Source organism: Drosophila sulfurigaster, chromosome 3, assembly GCF_023558435.1.
Source record: "Drosophila sulfurigaster albostrigata strain 15112-1811.04 chromosome 3, ASM2355843v2, whole genome shotgun sequence".
In the NCBI taxonomy this organism is placed as follows: Eukaryota; Metazoa; Arthropoda; class Insecta; order Diptera; family Drosophilidae; genus Drosophila; species Drosophila sulfurigaster.
In genome coordinates this window covers 41,627,725-41,642,603 of record NC_084883.1, presented here as the reverse complement: position 1 = coordinate 41,642,603, position 14,879 = coordinate 41,627,725, and the positions used below count along the sequence as shown (strand labels likewise).

Genomic DNA, 14,879 nt, shown 5'->3' with positions numbered 1-14,879 from the left:
ATAGTATCAGTTATGCGCAGACAGTTTTATTGTCACTATTGTTGTTGTTCTTGTTTAGCTGCTGCCGCTGCTGCGACTAATGATGTCGGTGATGTGTTGCAGTGGTGACGCCGTGGTCAGGGTCGCCAGTTGGCCGCTCTGTGATCAAGACTGGGGACCGACATTTAAATGATGGGCCCCCGAGAAGCCGGCGCGCTGCTCTAACTAATTGCCTAGTAAGTTGGCTAATTGCGTTTAGCTGTCGGCTACGAAAAGCCGTTCAAGAAAGTACCAATCATCGTTTTCAGTTAACTCACACACACTCACTGACTCGACCGTTATTTCTTTGACAGCGCAACAGAGTTTACCTTGCCGCTAGTGCTTTGCTCTATGCTCGCTGGTCGATGGGGTCTTTGGGTGTTCGAATACGACTTCGAATACGAATAAGTGAGTATTTACCCTTTTGCCATGCGGCGTGTGCAATTAAAGCACAATTTAACGCCGTTGCCACTGCACGCAAGTTTGTTGCCTGAGTCTTTTGATATTTTTATGTAATCGAATTGTCCGTTCCGAGCAGTCAAGCAATCAAAAGGAGTTAACGAAAGATTATTCGATTTATTATTATTATTATTATTATTATGTATTTACAAATTTTGGGCAAGTCTTAAATTAAATTTTGTGTTTGTTGTTGTTTTTTTCTTATTTTTCCCAGTTTTATTTCGCATCTTTTTTTTTTTGTTTAGTGTTTGTGCTCGCTCAACTTGAGCTGAGCATCGTTTGGGCTGAGTTGTTTTGAGCCTGCATTTTTTCAAGCAGCTTCTTCAGCTTGTTGTGCTTCTTCAGATAGGCGCTCTTCTCGTGTGCCAGCTTTGCTGTTGCTGTGGGCTTCGGCGTCGTCGTTGTTGTTGTTGTTGTTGTCGTTGATGTTGCAGTTGCTGTTGTCGTTGAAGATGTTGCTAACGTTGTTGTCTCGGAGTTGGTTACAGTTGGACTGCTGCTGCTGTTGCTGGGCTCTGCTGTTGTTGTGGAGGAGCTGAGTGACTGTGGTGGCAACTCCTCTGGCGCTTGCCAATCCATCGGCTTCTCCTCCACCGGCAGCAGCTGCAACTGCAAAGAGATGATGCACGTGATTATGACATGGACATGGATATGAATGTGTTGTTGTTGTTTTTTTTTTGGTTGGTGAGGTGCATGAAAGCAAATGTTGCTGCTGTTGCGATGGCGAGTTGAGAGTTGAGAGTGGCGATTGGTGGCAAGTGGGGGCGACTTGTGGCAAGTGGTGGCGACTTGTGGGTGTGCGTGTCTAGCTGTGGCTGTATGTGTGTTATGTATGTTTGTCTATGTAGCAGACGGCTCTTGTGCAAAATTCATTTATAAAAGTGTCAAAAGCGTTAAGTTGTTGTTGGTTGGGGTTTCGTTAGATGTTTGTTGTTTGTTGTAGTTGTTTTTCATTTTGGCTTTAATCGGTTGTTGTACACGCAATTTACACAATAAAACGACAACGTCTTCACTTATACTCTCTTCTTAAATATATATGTATATATGTATGTACAATGCACATCAGTAGCGCAGATAACGCTTGCGATTATCATATTGTCTTACATAGTTCCATGGCGCATATTTGGCCTTCTCGTAGGCCTTGTATTTCTTGGTCTTTGCATTGTATTTGCCCTGTTGCTTGCTGGGCACAATCGCCGTATACTTGATGCCCACTCCAGGCACATACTGTGCCGCCAGTCCAGGCACTGCGACAGTTCCCTCTACCGCATCAGCTGGCGTGCTGTACGGAGTCAAGAGTTGGCCATAGTTGCCGCGCTTGGGCGGCAGATTGTTGTAGTTGGGCGGCGCATAGGGTCCGGCGGGTATGATCCAAGTGCGTGGACGTGAAGGAGGCGGCAGCACATAACTAAAGTTGTAAACATAATGCATTACTTGGCTGCAAAGATATGCAAACTTAAATGGCACTTACACATATGGCTGCGGGTTTGGTATATCATCGCTTTGATCCTCCCAGACGGGCGCTGGCTCGCGGTATGGCAGGCGTGGCGGCGTGGGCGTGGTGCGCGGCGGCGGTGGCACAATCGGGCCAGTGTTTGTGCCCCAGTCGACGCGTATCGCGTGGCAGCTCGCACCAAGGCAGATGACTAGCAGCAGCAGGCAAATTGAGTGCTGCAACAGACAAGAAAATGAGAAACAAGTGAGTGGTTAGAATGTTGATGTCGTTTTGTGGCCTGTCGTGTTGCGACATGCGCTTCGATTTGGTAACATGTTGCACAAATTTGTTTGCACCTGCCACACACACATAAAAATTTTTAAAGACTCGCTCTTGCCATTTAGCTTATCCGATTGCAACATTTAGCACAGTTGCATTTGTGCACTGCTTTAAACCAATTAAATGCGCTTTATTTAGATGACGACGCACTTGAACTCGATACGTTTTGAAAAGCCTCAAAATTCAATTTAATAATACATTAATTACACGTCAACATTACAACAATGTCAAGTTTATACGCACACAACAACAACGACAACAACAAATAATCATAATCAACTCAAATTGTTGTTCACTTTATGGCATTGTTTCGCGCATTGTTTTGTCTCTGGTGTCGCTTACACTCGCTTGTTGTTGCTGTTATTAATGTGAAAATTTCCCAACACACTGACATAATTCAACATGTTAAAGACGCTGCTGCGTTAGAAATTGTTTGTTGAAAAATTGCTAGTCATTTTTTGTGTGGCGTTGATTTATTTATTATTATTTGCCTCATATAAATATTTATATTGAAAATATTTTCTTTGCTAATTGAATTAGTTTGTTTGATAATGGATTTAATGTTGATTAATTACGCTTGCATTCATGGAAGCCTTAAAAAAAGGTGCGATTTTTTTATGGTCTCTTTTTTTATGAATTAATTTTTATTGTAGTACGTTTATAAAGACCGTTTGAAAGCTTAAACATTGTTGCCTTTATTACTCTTTATTATTTATTTATGCATTGTGCGCATTGTCGTCGGGTTCCAAGACCGCAAGTGGTTTTTGCCGCTAATGATCAATTAGGAGCCGTTAAACATGCTAATGCGATTTAAAACGCCACAAAAACGCGCTTGAAACGCGCGAAAGGTGCTAAATGCGCTGTGAACAGCGATGAAGAAATGAGGGAGACTGATTATCATTACACTAAGGTTGCCAGATTTTAACAAAAAAACAAATCACAAGCAACCGGCATAATCGGTAAATCGGCAATCAGCGCTATCCTTGGCCAAAATTTGTATGTTGCCAATTTGTCAATCGGTCGGCGCTTTTGACAATATGCACAAAAGATATCGATACCTGTGATTTATCGATGCCACCTGCATACAACAAATAATCGAATGTCTGTGTGTGTGTGTGTTGAGTGTGACTGTTTATGTGTCTGCTTATGTGGGTGACTGTCTAGCTGAGTTATGGCTGCTTGTGCTCCTCTTTATTATTTTCATGTTCGGCTCCATTTTCGAATGGCTTTTTGGCGGCAGATGAGAATTCGCTGAATGTTGCAAATTGAATGTGTCAACTTTAACAATTACGATAGACATGTAAGCAAATGAGTGAGCGGTGCATGTAGTTTTTTAACTCACTCTGAGATGGTGCTCAGTGTTTAGCTGCAACACTATAAATAAAGTTGGCAAAGTTTGTGAATTTGTAATGTGCCAGCATTTGTCTTGATACCCTGCATGTAGTTTGATTGATGTGCGGGGTATAACAAACATAAGGGTACGTAATCAATTTGTATATTTCTTCAACATAAATTCCTCATCTGCCACTCTAAGTTGGCTTAGTTATCAGACATACATACATATTTATCAACTCTTAAATATGCTGCCTTTTCAATTTTCTGCAGCAGTTCTGAAGCGAGTGAAAGGTTTATGCTAAGCACACTTCTAAAGCGAAAGGCAGACGTTCTCTGATGGCCCCCAATTAACCAGACTACAATCCTTTTATTTGTTGTTGTCTGCTCTGTAAAAGGGTGTAAAATACCTGTGCAACTACGTGTATTTATAAATACATATGTAACAGTAAGAAAAATACATGTTCGGGTTTAATGGGCTCCATTAAAAACCACACACCGTCAATTCAAGACCAAGCCTTGTTGTGCACAAAAAAAAAGCATATAAAAATAAACTGCAAGCAAATAACAGTAACTGTATGTCAATCTTAACGCAAGATCTTGATCACCAGCAGCGAGTCAATCCAGTTATGACTGTGCTTCTAGATGAACATATAAATTAAAGATTACAACATTTATGAATTCTACAGATGCCAGATAATAATTAATTGCTGCATATATTTTGGAAAGCTAGTTGTTTTGACTAAATTAAATATTCAGTTTATTGACATACATTTTAATGGTTATTATATAGAACTAAGTAATTTATTTTAATTCATTCTTGTAATACTAGTTATTTTTACCAAATTTAGGTTGAATTTACATATATTTTATTTATAAATGTAGTGTATGTAATTTACTTAGAAATTCAGTCAGGGTATTCGCACTTCATTAAAGTGCTCTCTGTGAAGTACACTCATAGACTGATTGATTTTCTAAGTATTCCATTGACATTTCAGTTGCGATATTTATGCGCTTTTGATGGCTGAACAAGTCAATAAATATTCACAATTGCTGCAATGTCAACATTGTGCTGTGCATAATCAATGGAACTTTTTAACAAAGCGATCGATTAACCGAAATTTGATTCCAAAGTGTTAAAAACAAAGTCGAATTTAATGATCAAGTTTATGACGTGTTAGTCGATAACTGAACTTTAGGCCTAACATAGTTTAATTACACTAGCGAGTGACAACATTAAATTACGAAATCTGACATTTAACATAGTTCAAATTACGTGAAAACTGGTTCAATACACATTTAATGATAGTTATCACTGCGCTAATTAAATAACTTTAGTTGCATATCAAATTGAGGGGATTATAAAAGGTGTTATTGCTGATTCAATTGTCGGCTGCAATCAATTGTCAAAAGCCAACAGACATGCTGGGCTCTTAAGACACAATTTAATGGCGCAGTTTGTAGCTCTACAGCTACAGTTTGTCAAGCAGCATGACGGCATAAAAAAGAAGAAAAAAAAATGGTATAATTTTGTAACAATGGACACTCAATTATGATCAGCGCTTGAGCTTGTCTGGGCTCTTGTCACTTCCGAGACAATAATGACAGTGACCATGAACTTGAAATTCACTTAACTTCAAAAATTTAACTACTTATACACTTGAAAAAAAAAACTGGTCTGTAAACCAAATCCGATTACAAACCGTTTCTAAACGCCTTTAGCGGATGTGAACTCAAAGAGTTAAAAGTTAAAACCGAAGTTTGTTTACGTTGAGGATTGAATTGTTATATTGATAGTTCATAAGCAAAATAGTTTAAATACAAACAGCTCTAGTTTCTGAAATAATCGAGAGAATGAAATTTATATGTAATCGATATAAAAAGATGCGTCGCAGTAGCAATGATAGAAGAAGAAAGCGCAACTGGAATAATGTTGTTAAATGCAATTAAGAATAATTAAAAAGAAAAGGAATAAAGCGAAATACTGTCTACAAAAGTAACTAACATTTATAGTATTTCGTGGAAGCAGTTTTATGGGTGAACTTATTTTTTATCATCTCTAATTAGTTGCTTTGTGTCTTTCGCTGAGTGTACAGAGTATTCATTCAATTGACAGCGCAACTTTTGGGTACTTGAAAAGTTTTCTTTGGCCAACTCTTTCACATAGTTTTTGCCAGTTTTTCATGTTAATTAAAAGTTGCGCGTGCGCACAATGGGCATATCATCTGGGCTGGGAACTGTGCGTTTGTCGGCTTAGCAAAAAAAGTTCCAAAATAACCTGACAGTTGAATGAACTTGGAGCACATTACAGAGGCAGCTGCTGCTGTTGCTGTTGCTGTTGCGTGGATCACATTAATTGGACGGCACTCCCTCTTTGATATCAGACTCTGCGCCTCCGCCCCCAAAGCCGCCTCCTTTGGCTTGTCTTGTCTTGTATTGGCGTAATGAGCAGGAAGGCGCTGCTCCGGCGATTAAGGCGGACGGGGCGTGTCAAATTCTAACCACAACAGCGGTAATAACAATAACAACAACAGCAACAACAACAGACTAATTAAAAACAATCAATAAAAAAGGCAGGCAACAAACGTAAACTACGAGTACGAGTTTGAGTTTGAGCTTAAGTTTTTGCGAGTACAGCGCACATTACATGGCATTATCATTATCTGTGATTAACGCAGTTTAGCACGAAAATAATCATTTATTATCAAATAACTTTGCTTGGCCATTTCGATTTCGCTTCTCAGTTGATTTTCGGCGCGCAAATTAAGTGCTTATTTTTTTTTTTGGTTGCTGTTCATTTTTGCGAAATTTTGCAGACACAAAAAAAAATAACCGTTTAAGTAGTACGACTAACTGTGGTAGTCGAATTGCACTTTTTGGGTCAAGCTTAGATTTAATTTAATGTGGCCAAGCGGGGGCGATTGTGGCCAAAACAGCAGCCAGGGCGCCAGCTGTCCGGCGGTGTGGTCCAATCTTTTATCTGGTAGAGTGCAATGCGCATTGTCTTTTATTACACAACATTATCAACAGAAAATAAAAATAAAAAATAATATTGTGCTGGAATATTCAGCGAATTTCTACCAATTGGCGCGTTCAAAGTGTAATACAATTATAATAAGTGTGCCATAATCATTTTTTAAACGCCCTAATTGAAATAATAATTCACTTCTCAGCCATGAGGGCAATGCCGTTATCCAATTTTTCTAATTTTTTTTCGATTTTTCTGCGGGCCGCTGCTTCGAACTGCAATTTAATTATTGATATGGAGAAAATGAATACATTGTTGGGGAATTCAGTTTTTTTTCCTTGTTTTTTTTTTGGTTAAACGAGTTCAATAAATATCACATTTTGTGCTGCATTGTAATAAAGTTTTGCAAGCTCACAATGCGGGCGCCCAGTTGCATAATAGTAATAAATGAAATAAAGCGTATATGATAAATGAATAATGAATATTTGATAATTGCTTATGTTATGAAAATGATATACACACATACAAATATCTCCATATCAAATGTGGGTGATGAAAGTGAGCCAAAAAGGTGAAAAGATCATAGAGCAAAACAATGGCACAGCATGATTAGGAAAGTTTGATTGTAATTCGCGTGGAAGAAGAATAAACTCATTAATCAAATCACTTTCAATGTGGATCTGACTTCAAGCAATTAAATATTCAATGAACTGCCAAATTTGATTTTCGATTTCTTTCAGCTCTTAAAATGATAACTCTTTCGACGCTTGATTTATAGCCAAGAGAATATATTTGTTTGTAAAGCTTTAACACTTGCTTGAGGGCTACGCTAATTCTGTTGAGATGTTTGAATGAAAATATAATACGATTAGCTATATAATCTAATCGGTTTAAGCTGTTTGTGATGACACAACAAATTAAAAAAAAAAAAAAAAAGTAACAAAGTGTGCTTGACATTTCCAATAAAAAGAAAATAGTACAGTATTAAATTATTAAAAACTGCACTTATTTTTTATATCGTCTTTGTTGTTAAAGTTGATCAAGAATATAATTACTTTATAGGGTGGAAAATGACTCCTTTCCGTTCCATACTTTGGCTGGAGGCACAAAGTTATAATATCATCCTACTCTATAGTTAGCGCGTATAATACATGTTACATTTTTAAAATTTTACTATATTTCTTAAGCAAAAATTAAACTGAATTATTTAAAGCAATGGCTATTAAAAAAGTACATTATTTAGGCATATTTCCAACAAGTTTCAAAAGCATATTAGTCAGCAAAGTGACTGTTTTTAAAGGGTTCGGTTTGAGGAAGCACTTTTTGTGTGACTAACTTGTTAATTTATCACTTTAGCCCTAAAAAAAAAAGGTTTATTAAAAGGAAAAGAGTTGTAAGTGATTATCACAGTCATAAAGGTATGACTTTAATACAAAGATTTGCCGCGTCATATTTCTGTGGGAAAACAGGAAATGTCAGCTTGACTTAGTAAAGCAATACATACAATATATCGTATATGATACGAATTCCGGTATGCAGATTGAAAATGAAAAGTACGCAGATTCTATATATTATTATATAATATTAGAAGGGGTGTGTGTGCTGTGAATGCGTCAAAATCAAAAATATTAACCATAAATTGAGCGTTCTACATTGTAATCTCCATGGTACATGGTCATTAAATTTACATGTTAATCGCTTTTTTGCGCAAATGTTGAATCAAAGAAGAAACATCCGGCAGAAGCAGAAGCAAAGTCAGCTTATGGAACGCGTTCTTCAGTCACAGCTGACTCGCTAACTTGTCGACAGACTGCCTGGCTGGCTGGCTGGCTAGTTGACTGCTAACCTTCAACGTCAGCGTCGACGTTTACTTTACACATCGAGAATCACACACAAAGCAAAGGGTTTAAGATGGCAGCAACAAAATGACTTCATCTGGCTTCAAGCAGCCGAAGCGTGTCAAGTAATTAGTTGTTTGCCAGCATTACAACGTCGTGGCAGAGGTAAATGCGACTGCCTGACTGCCTGATTTGCATATAAAGCACCGCATCGACTTTGTGGGGGGTATCATGGCCTGGCCTAGCCTCTCTTCAATTAGAGTTGTTTGCTTAGTCGCTTCTTTAGTGTAGAAGTTCAAGGCTTGGCAAATTGTCGCTCATTGCAGGCATCCATCAATTAGCGCACTGAATCGCTCGACCTTGAACGCCACAACAAAAACGAAAACAAACAACAAAAATCAAAACCGAAAGAAACAAACAACAAACATGACACATCGCCCCCACAATGCTACCGTCAGCTAACAGACAACTGTGGCCAACGCTGCGCATGCGCGATCTAAGCTGGCGTTAAATTTTCGACATGGCTTTTTTAACGCCAAACATTTCTGATAGCCATGTAGAAGCTGACAGTAGTAGTTGTTGTAGTAGTTGTCTGTTGTTAGCTTGGTAGTTGGTTTCATTTTTGGCGGCTGCGCTCATTTGTCACAGCTTAATATTGGCCAATTTGAAGGCGCAACTCAACGCGCCAAGAAGACAAAAAAAAATTCGAAAAAAGATCGAAAAACAAAACAAGTTTCATGTTTTAACAGCTGAAACATTTGTTTCAAATTATTTTTGATACCCGATATCCATAGTGTAGAGGGGTATTATAACTTTCGGTCTCCTATAAAGTATACATATTCTTGATCAACATTAACAGTCGACAGGATATAGCCATGTCCGTCTGTATGAACACCTAGATCTCAGAGTCTATAAGAGATAGATTTATTTTTGTGGCAGCTTTTGTATTTTTGCACACGCCCACTTCCGTTCCAAAAAAATTCACAACAATCCAGTAAAGAGCGGACTTTTGAAGCTAAAGTTGCAATTTGTGTACAGACAATAATAACTATAGTCTTCATGATATACTCTGGTATATTTTAGTACTCTATGCTATATTTTGAATGAAGCACTATATAAAATACCAAATATATCATTAGGTATATTTTTAGTATTTTTGTGGTATATTGATTTGGTATATTTTAAAATTAATATCGCACTGTTTTGCTTTAATTCACAATGAGTAACGGGTATGTCACAGTTGAGCAGCTCACTTGTTTTTTTTTTTTGGCATCGGGTCTCTCGCCTTTGGTCTTAGTCATTGATCGGTTTTTCGGATTTGGATTTGGTCTTGGCTACGGTTTCAATTGCGGTTCGTTACACTGCACTACTTGCTGTACTCGAATGTGTATCAGTGATGCAGAGACAGCATTGTTCCACACACAGCTTCCTCGTCAGCCAAGTCAAGTATTAGCCATAATTCAAGTCTCACTTGCACAGTTTAGTTTGCCGACACAACCTTGTGAGGCATTTTATACGTTTTTCGAATGTAGTATTCGGAACACTGAAATGTGATGAAGATGGCGATCGAGCTGACGATGGCGATGGCGATTGTGATTGTCTGTTTGCGATGGTATCGATGTCGTGTATCGCATTCTCAAGAAGATGCTTGAGCTGTGATAGTTGATTGGCATCGATTTATCTATAGTGGTACAATCCCATTCCATTTTTAGAATGTCAGTTGTAGTACATAGTTGTAGGAAATAATAGCCAACTCATCGTGGGCAAATTTCGTTAAACACCCCAAAGACCTTTATCCCAACAGCAGCGCAGAGCCATCCATCAATTTTTGCACACATTCCAGACACAAAATCAAATCGCCGCCGAATCAAAGAAAAAAATAAAATGTGCTTATGCACTTTGATTAATTGCCAGCATGTTCCCAGGCTATTTATAAGCAACTCAACCGACCATACAAATGCGTATTTTGCTTAACAAAAGAATAATAAATACATTTATATTTATATACGACGAGACGAATGTATTTTGAGAGATTCAAAGTATTGATGCCCAAAAAGTGATTTGCAATGGCAAAAGTCAAACGCCAAATACGTGGGAGTCAATCAGCCAAATAAACGTATAAATAAGCGAAATTTAATACAAAAAAAAACAAAAAACAACTTTTTTAAATAAATAGACATCATGTTGATTTCAATTACGTTGCCCATTAATGCGCAAATGTTTTTTTTTGGGGTTAATGAAATTTGAAATTCATTCAGCCCAAAAGACAGCTCAATGCTGTTCTTTTTAGCTTAAGCTGAATCTCTTATAATCTCTGCTGAAGCTGTGAAGCTGGTTCTGAAGTTCCCAGGCATCTGTAAACTTGACCTCCGTGAGGATTTCACTTTAGAGCTTAACATGCAAGTGGCGTGTCAAAAATTAATTACTATAAAAATACATTAATTAGAATTCTTTCAACATAAATGGAAATATGTTGAACTGCAGCAGCATCATCATCATCCGGTAGAAATAATATTCAATAAATTGCAACATTGCAGGTCCGTCTGTCTGCCTGTCTGTCTGATTGGTACGACGCGATATCAGCGAGGCTCATTGAATTTGTGGCATTTGGGGGCGTAACCATTTCGCAAAAACCTTCAAAAACATAATAACTTGCATTTTGAGTAGGGCACTGCGCTGCGTCTTTTTTTTTTGTGTTTTTGTTTTCTTCATCTTGTTGTTGCTCTGAGGCTAACTGGGCGCTAATCATAAATCTGCAACGCAGCGACTACGACTATAGCAACTGCTAATCAGCGGTTACAAACCCAAAAGTTAATGCCTGTCAGGCACTTAACTGTTTGAACTTTTCGACGTCTGTCTGGAATTTTTTGTGTGTTGTGAAAATGGAAAATAAATAAATAAATCAAAGCGCTTTCAGCCTGCTCAAATGGACAATGAAATAGCCCACAGTGCAGTTTTTGTTGAGTTTAAAATTGTTTGTCAGTGAGTAGCATATCGATGGCATATCTCGCTTCCATAACTGGCCAAGAGGTCAATGTGCTACCGTTAAAACTAAATTGCCAGCCCATTGAAAAACATTGCATTCGATTGGTCAAGTAGTATTATTGATTCGAGGCGGGCTAACAACATATTTCTAAAACAAACAAACAAGCAAGAAAACAATATCAACAAACTCCCTCGGTAATTTGCATAATTTACGTTGCAAATTTTGTATAACACATTCATTTTAAATGCAGAACTGTTAACTGCCACTTTGCATAAACATTTATGCATGCATTTTCAATTTACAATTTTTGTGCTTTGTTGGTCTAAAAACAATTCAATCATCATAAATACGAAAACAAAAACAAGAAAACACATAAATATTTTCTAATTACATGCTCATATTGAGTTAACCAATAGGAGGCCTCGAAAAATGAATTAGCATCACAATGGATGATAGACTATGGAATTCGACTCGTTCCCATAACTTAATTGTCTGACAAATTGTATTGCATAGAAATATTTAATGGCATTTAGATATGAGTGTGAAGCGTTTCATAAATAAAAATTCAAGATTCATTTCAAAATCATCAGCAAATTACTTAATCTAATCGAGGAAGTTGTATCCGTACATAAATTGCATATAACAAGCATGTTTCATTATGCGGGCAAATCGCGCAAACAAATTGCCCAAAAAAATATATAAGCTAAACAGAAATTCAATTAACATCAAAAGCAGAAGAAAACGAAGATGAAACGTTAATTACTCAAATGATGTTGCACAAAATACTCGCTAAGATTTATTTCTGTTTTTTTTTTTTTTTTATTGACAATTAATGACGCTGATTTCACCAAGAGTACAAACACGTTTCCGGTGTGTGTGCGCGCAAGTAAAGAAAAGGTGTAAAACAAAAGACTTAAGACACGAACCAGCGACAAAAGTCAATAATAAATCGACAGAAGCTTCTTCCATTGTTTAACGGTATATCACACACACACTCAGTAGACCAAAGAATATTGCAAACAATAAGCAACAACAGACAATACTTATTAGCAGCAGCAGCAACAACAACAACAATTGTGGGTCATTGCCTTCAGTCAATTGTTGGCAGCAGCCGCAGCAGCAACAACACGAATAAAATCGCAAATAAAAACTTGAAAAATGTTTGAATACCCTTGTAAAGCCAAAGCTAAGGCACAAAACATGATACACATAGCACTCAGTCATTGATTAGTCCGATGATGACGAGATATAATACTACTCATAACTTTTATAGCAATTTTCTGTATGCTGTGGCAATAATGCCTGCTCTCGACTTTTGTCTTATTTCGTGAGCTTGCATGAGTTTGCCTTCTCATCAAGATTTATATGCACAGCGCTTCGTTCGCCGTTCGGTCGGCGGCATGTGTGACAGTTTTTGTTTGTTTTCCGTTTTCTGTGGTTGCGCCTGCTAATTTAATCAGATCGTGTGGCTGAGCTTATTAAATATTTAAATATAAAGTGTGAGAAATGCTGTGAGCAAGCGCACACTCCGAGCACTCGTAACTGAGTAGTAATTACACATTCACATGTGTTCAGACGTTTGCACCCAGTCGCGAGTTCACCATAAATTATCAATTAAAAATATTTCAAATATATTTTTGTAGCTGAAAAAGAGAAATGTTTTTGTTGGTTTAACTTACCATTTTTGTTTTTAGTTGTTGGTTTTTGTAATTGAAAACTTTGAATGAAATTAAAAAACTTCTAAGCCGATTTTGCTGTAAATAGTTGAAATGCATTTGTATTGTTTGTTATTCAATATGTATTCAATTCACTCATTGTTATACGCATAATCGAGTAGTCGAGTAATCGAGTTGCCTTTTGAGGGTCGTTGTCGTTGCATTTGTCAGAGATTGAAGCACAGTGGCTGTCCTCTATTTTCGTTGTTTAATAATGTTTGTTATTAGTCGCACAGCTGCCGCTAGTTATGACAACGTTTTCATTGAGACTTTGACTCGTATTCGGACATGGACTAAAACTAATGTGTAATTGTAGACGCGCTGCCATTGTTCGCCTGTTGAATGGACGATGACGATGACGATGGACGCTCGATCAAATCAGATTTGATGCAATATCAAATGAACTGTCCGCACTCATTATGCAATCGAATCTGGACCCTACTGCCCCACAGTGAATGTGACTCCGATTGGGCGCCACGATTGTTTGCCTTGGTGACGCGGACAATTTTCACAGCAGTCTCAATTGCGCACACTCGTCTACTATAGATCTCGATCGAAGTGACACCTGATAATAAACCACGTTTTTTACGCTTACAAACTGACCTAGTCAAGTATTTTTGTATTTTTTGGCCAACAACCTGGCGTTGACATCGAGTTCGCCTGCGTAAATAACAATTTAAATGACAATTTTGTTTGTTTTTTTTTTTTTTTGGCTGTGTTGCGGTTACTTTTAATTTAAAAGTGCGAGTAATTTTAAATTGGTTTCAATTGCCGTTTGCTTTGTTTTTGGTCTTTCAGTGTCGCAAAATGCAACCAAATGTGCGCACATGCCACGCATTTAAAGTGCCGGCGATTCCGACGAGTCTCTCTCGAAAAAATTTGGCATCGTAAATTTCCGCGCACAAAAACCAAAGAATGATGTCTGACCATGTCACGCTTATAGCTCGCAAAATCGAAAAAAAAACGTGACAATGTAGAGAGACCAATATTTTAGCACAAGAGTTGTTAAGGTTCCTCGATATAAAATAAGACATATCCCTGAGTTAAATCTTTATGGCCCCAATAAAGTTTTTGCGGAGACGTGCTTGAGGTGTAAATGCCTGCGTGACCTTATTCAAAATGGAAATGAAAATGGAATTCGAATTGGTTTACTTTATATTCTCGATTAACTAGTTTTGTTTAAGATGCGTTAATGTTTTAATTAATTCACAACTTGTTCAATCAAAGTGCCAAGTGCAACAAGTAACTAGAACTAGAATAAGTTTTAATTGATAGATTTGCATTTTACTAGCTCTCTCGATTGATGCTGTTGATTGACATTTCCAGTTCTCTAAACGAATTCCTTTTACGATTTGCCATTACCCAATACTAGTTAGCATATTACAAACTAAGAAGAGACTTTATGTTCGAGTACCTACTGTAAGTGCTGGGCAATTATCCACAATGTTTTGAGCAAACGTTTCCGGCACATAAACAACATAAGTACGATTATGAGTCAAAGTTTGCTGAGGCCTTTAAAAACAAATCTCATTTCAAGGCGTTTCAACTTAGCACAAAACTTGATTTAAGTGTTTAATTTTTTTGCTTAAATATTTTAATTTAGTAACAATTATAGTGCTACATTTTTCCCTTCCCTTCCTCTTTTGGTTAGTGGGCGAATTTTGCATGCATGTGATTTATGCGGCCTTAAAATGCGGCTCGACAAAATGTTTTGAGGCGGCGACTGCAAATATGATTACGAGTAATAGCTTTTTTGTGCGTGCAGCACAGTGAAAAATCGACAACGACG

The 14,879-nt window shown here is 37.5% G+C and overlaps 1 protein-coding gene across 1 annotated transcript; it reads right to left on the bottom strand.

The window, feature by feature from the left end:
* Nucleotides 1-640: 640 nt before the first annotated feature.
* Nucleotides 641-13,200, bottom strand: LOC133843246 (exocyst complex component 5). Its single transcript, XM_062276702.1, has 4 exons — nt 13,055-13,200; nt 1,949-2,148; nt 1,582-1,885; nt 641-1,086 (listed from the first exon to the last, which is right to left on the bottom strand). The coding sequence occupies exons 1-4, from the start codon at nt 13,148-13,150 to the stop codon at nt 736-738; spliced, it is 951 nt and encodes a 316-aa protein (XP_062132686.1). The 5' UTR covers nt 13,151-13,200; the 3' UTR covers nt 641-735.
* Nucleotides 13,201-14,879: the final 1,679 nt, after the last annotated feature.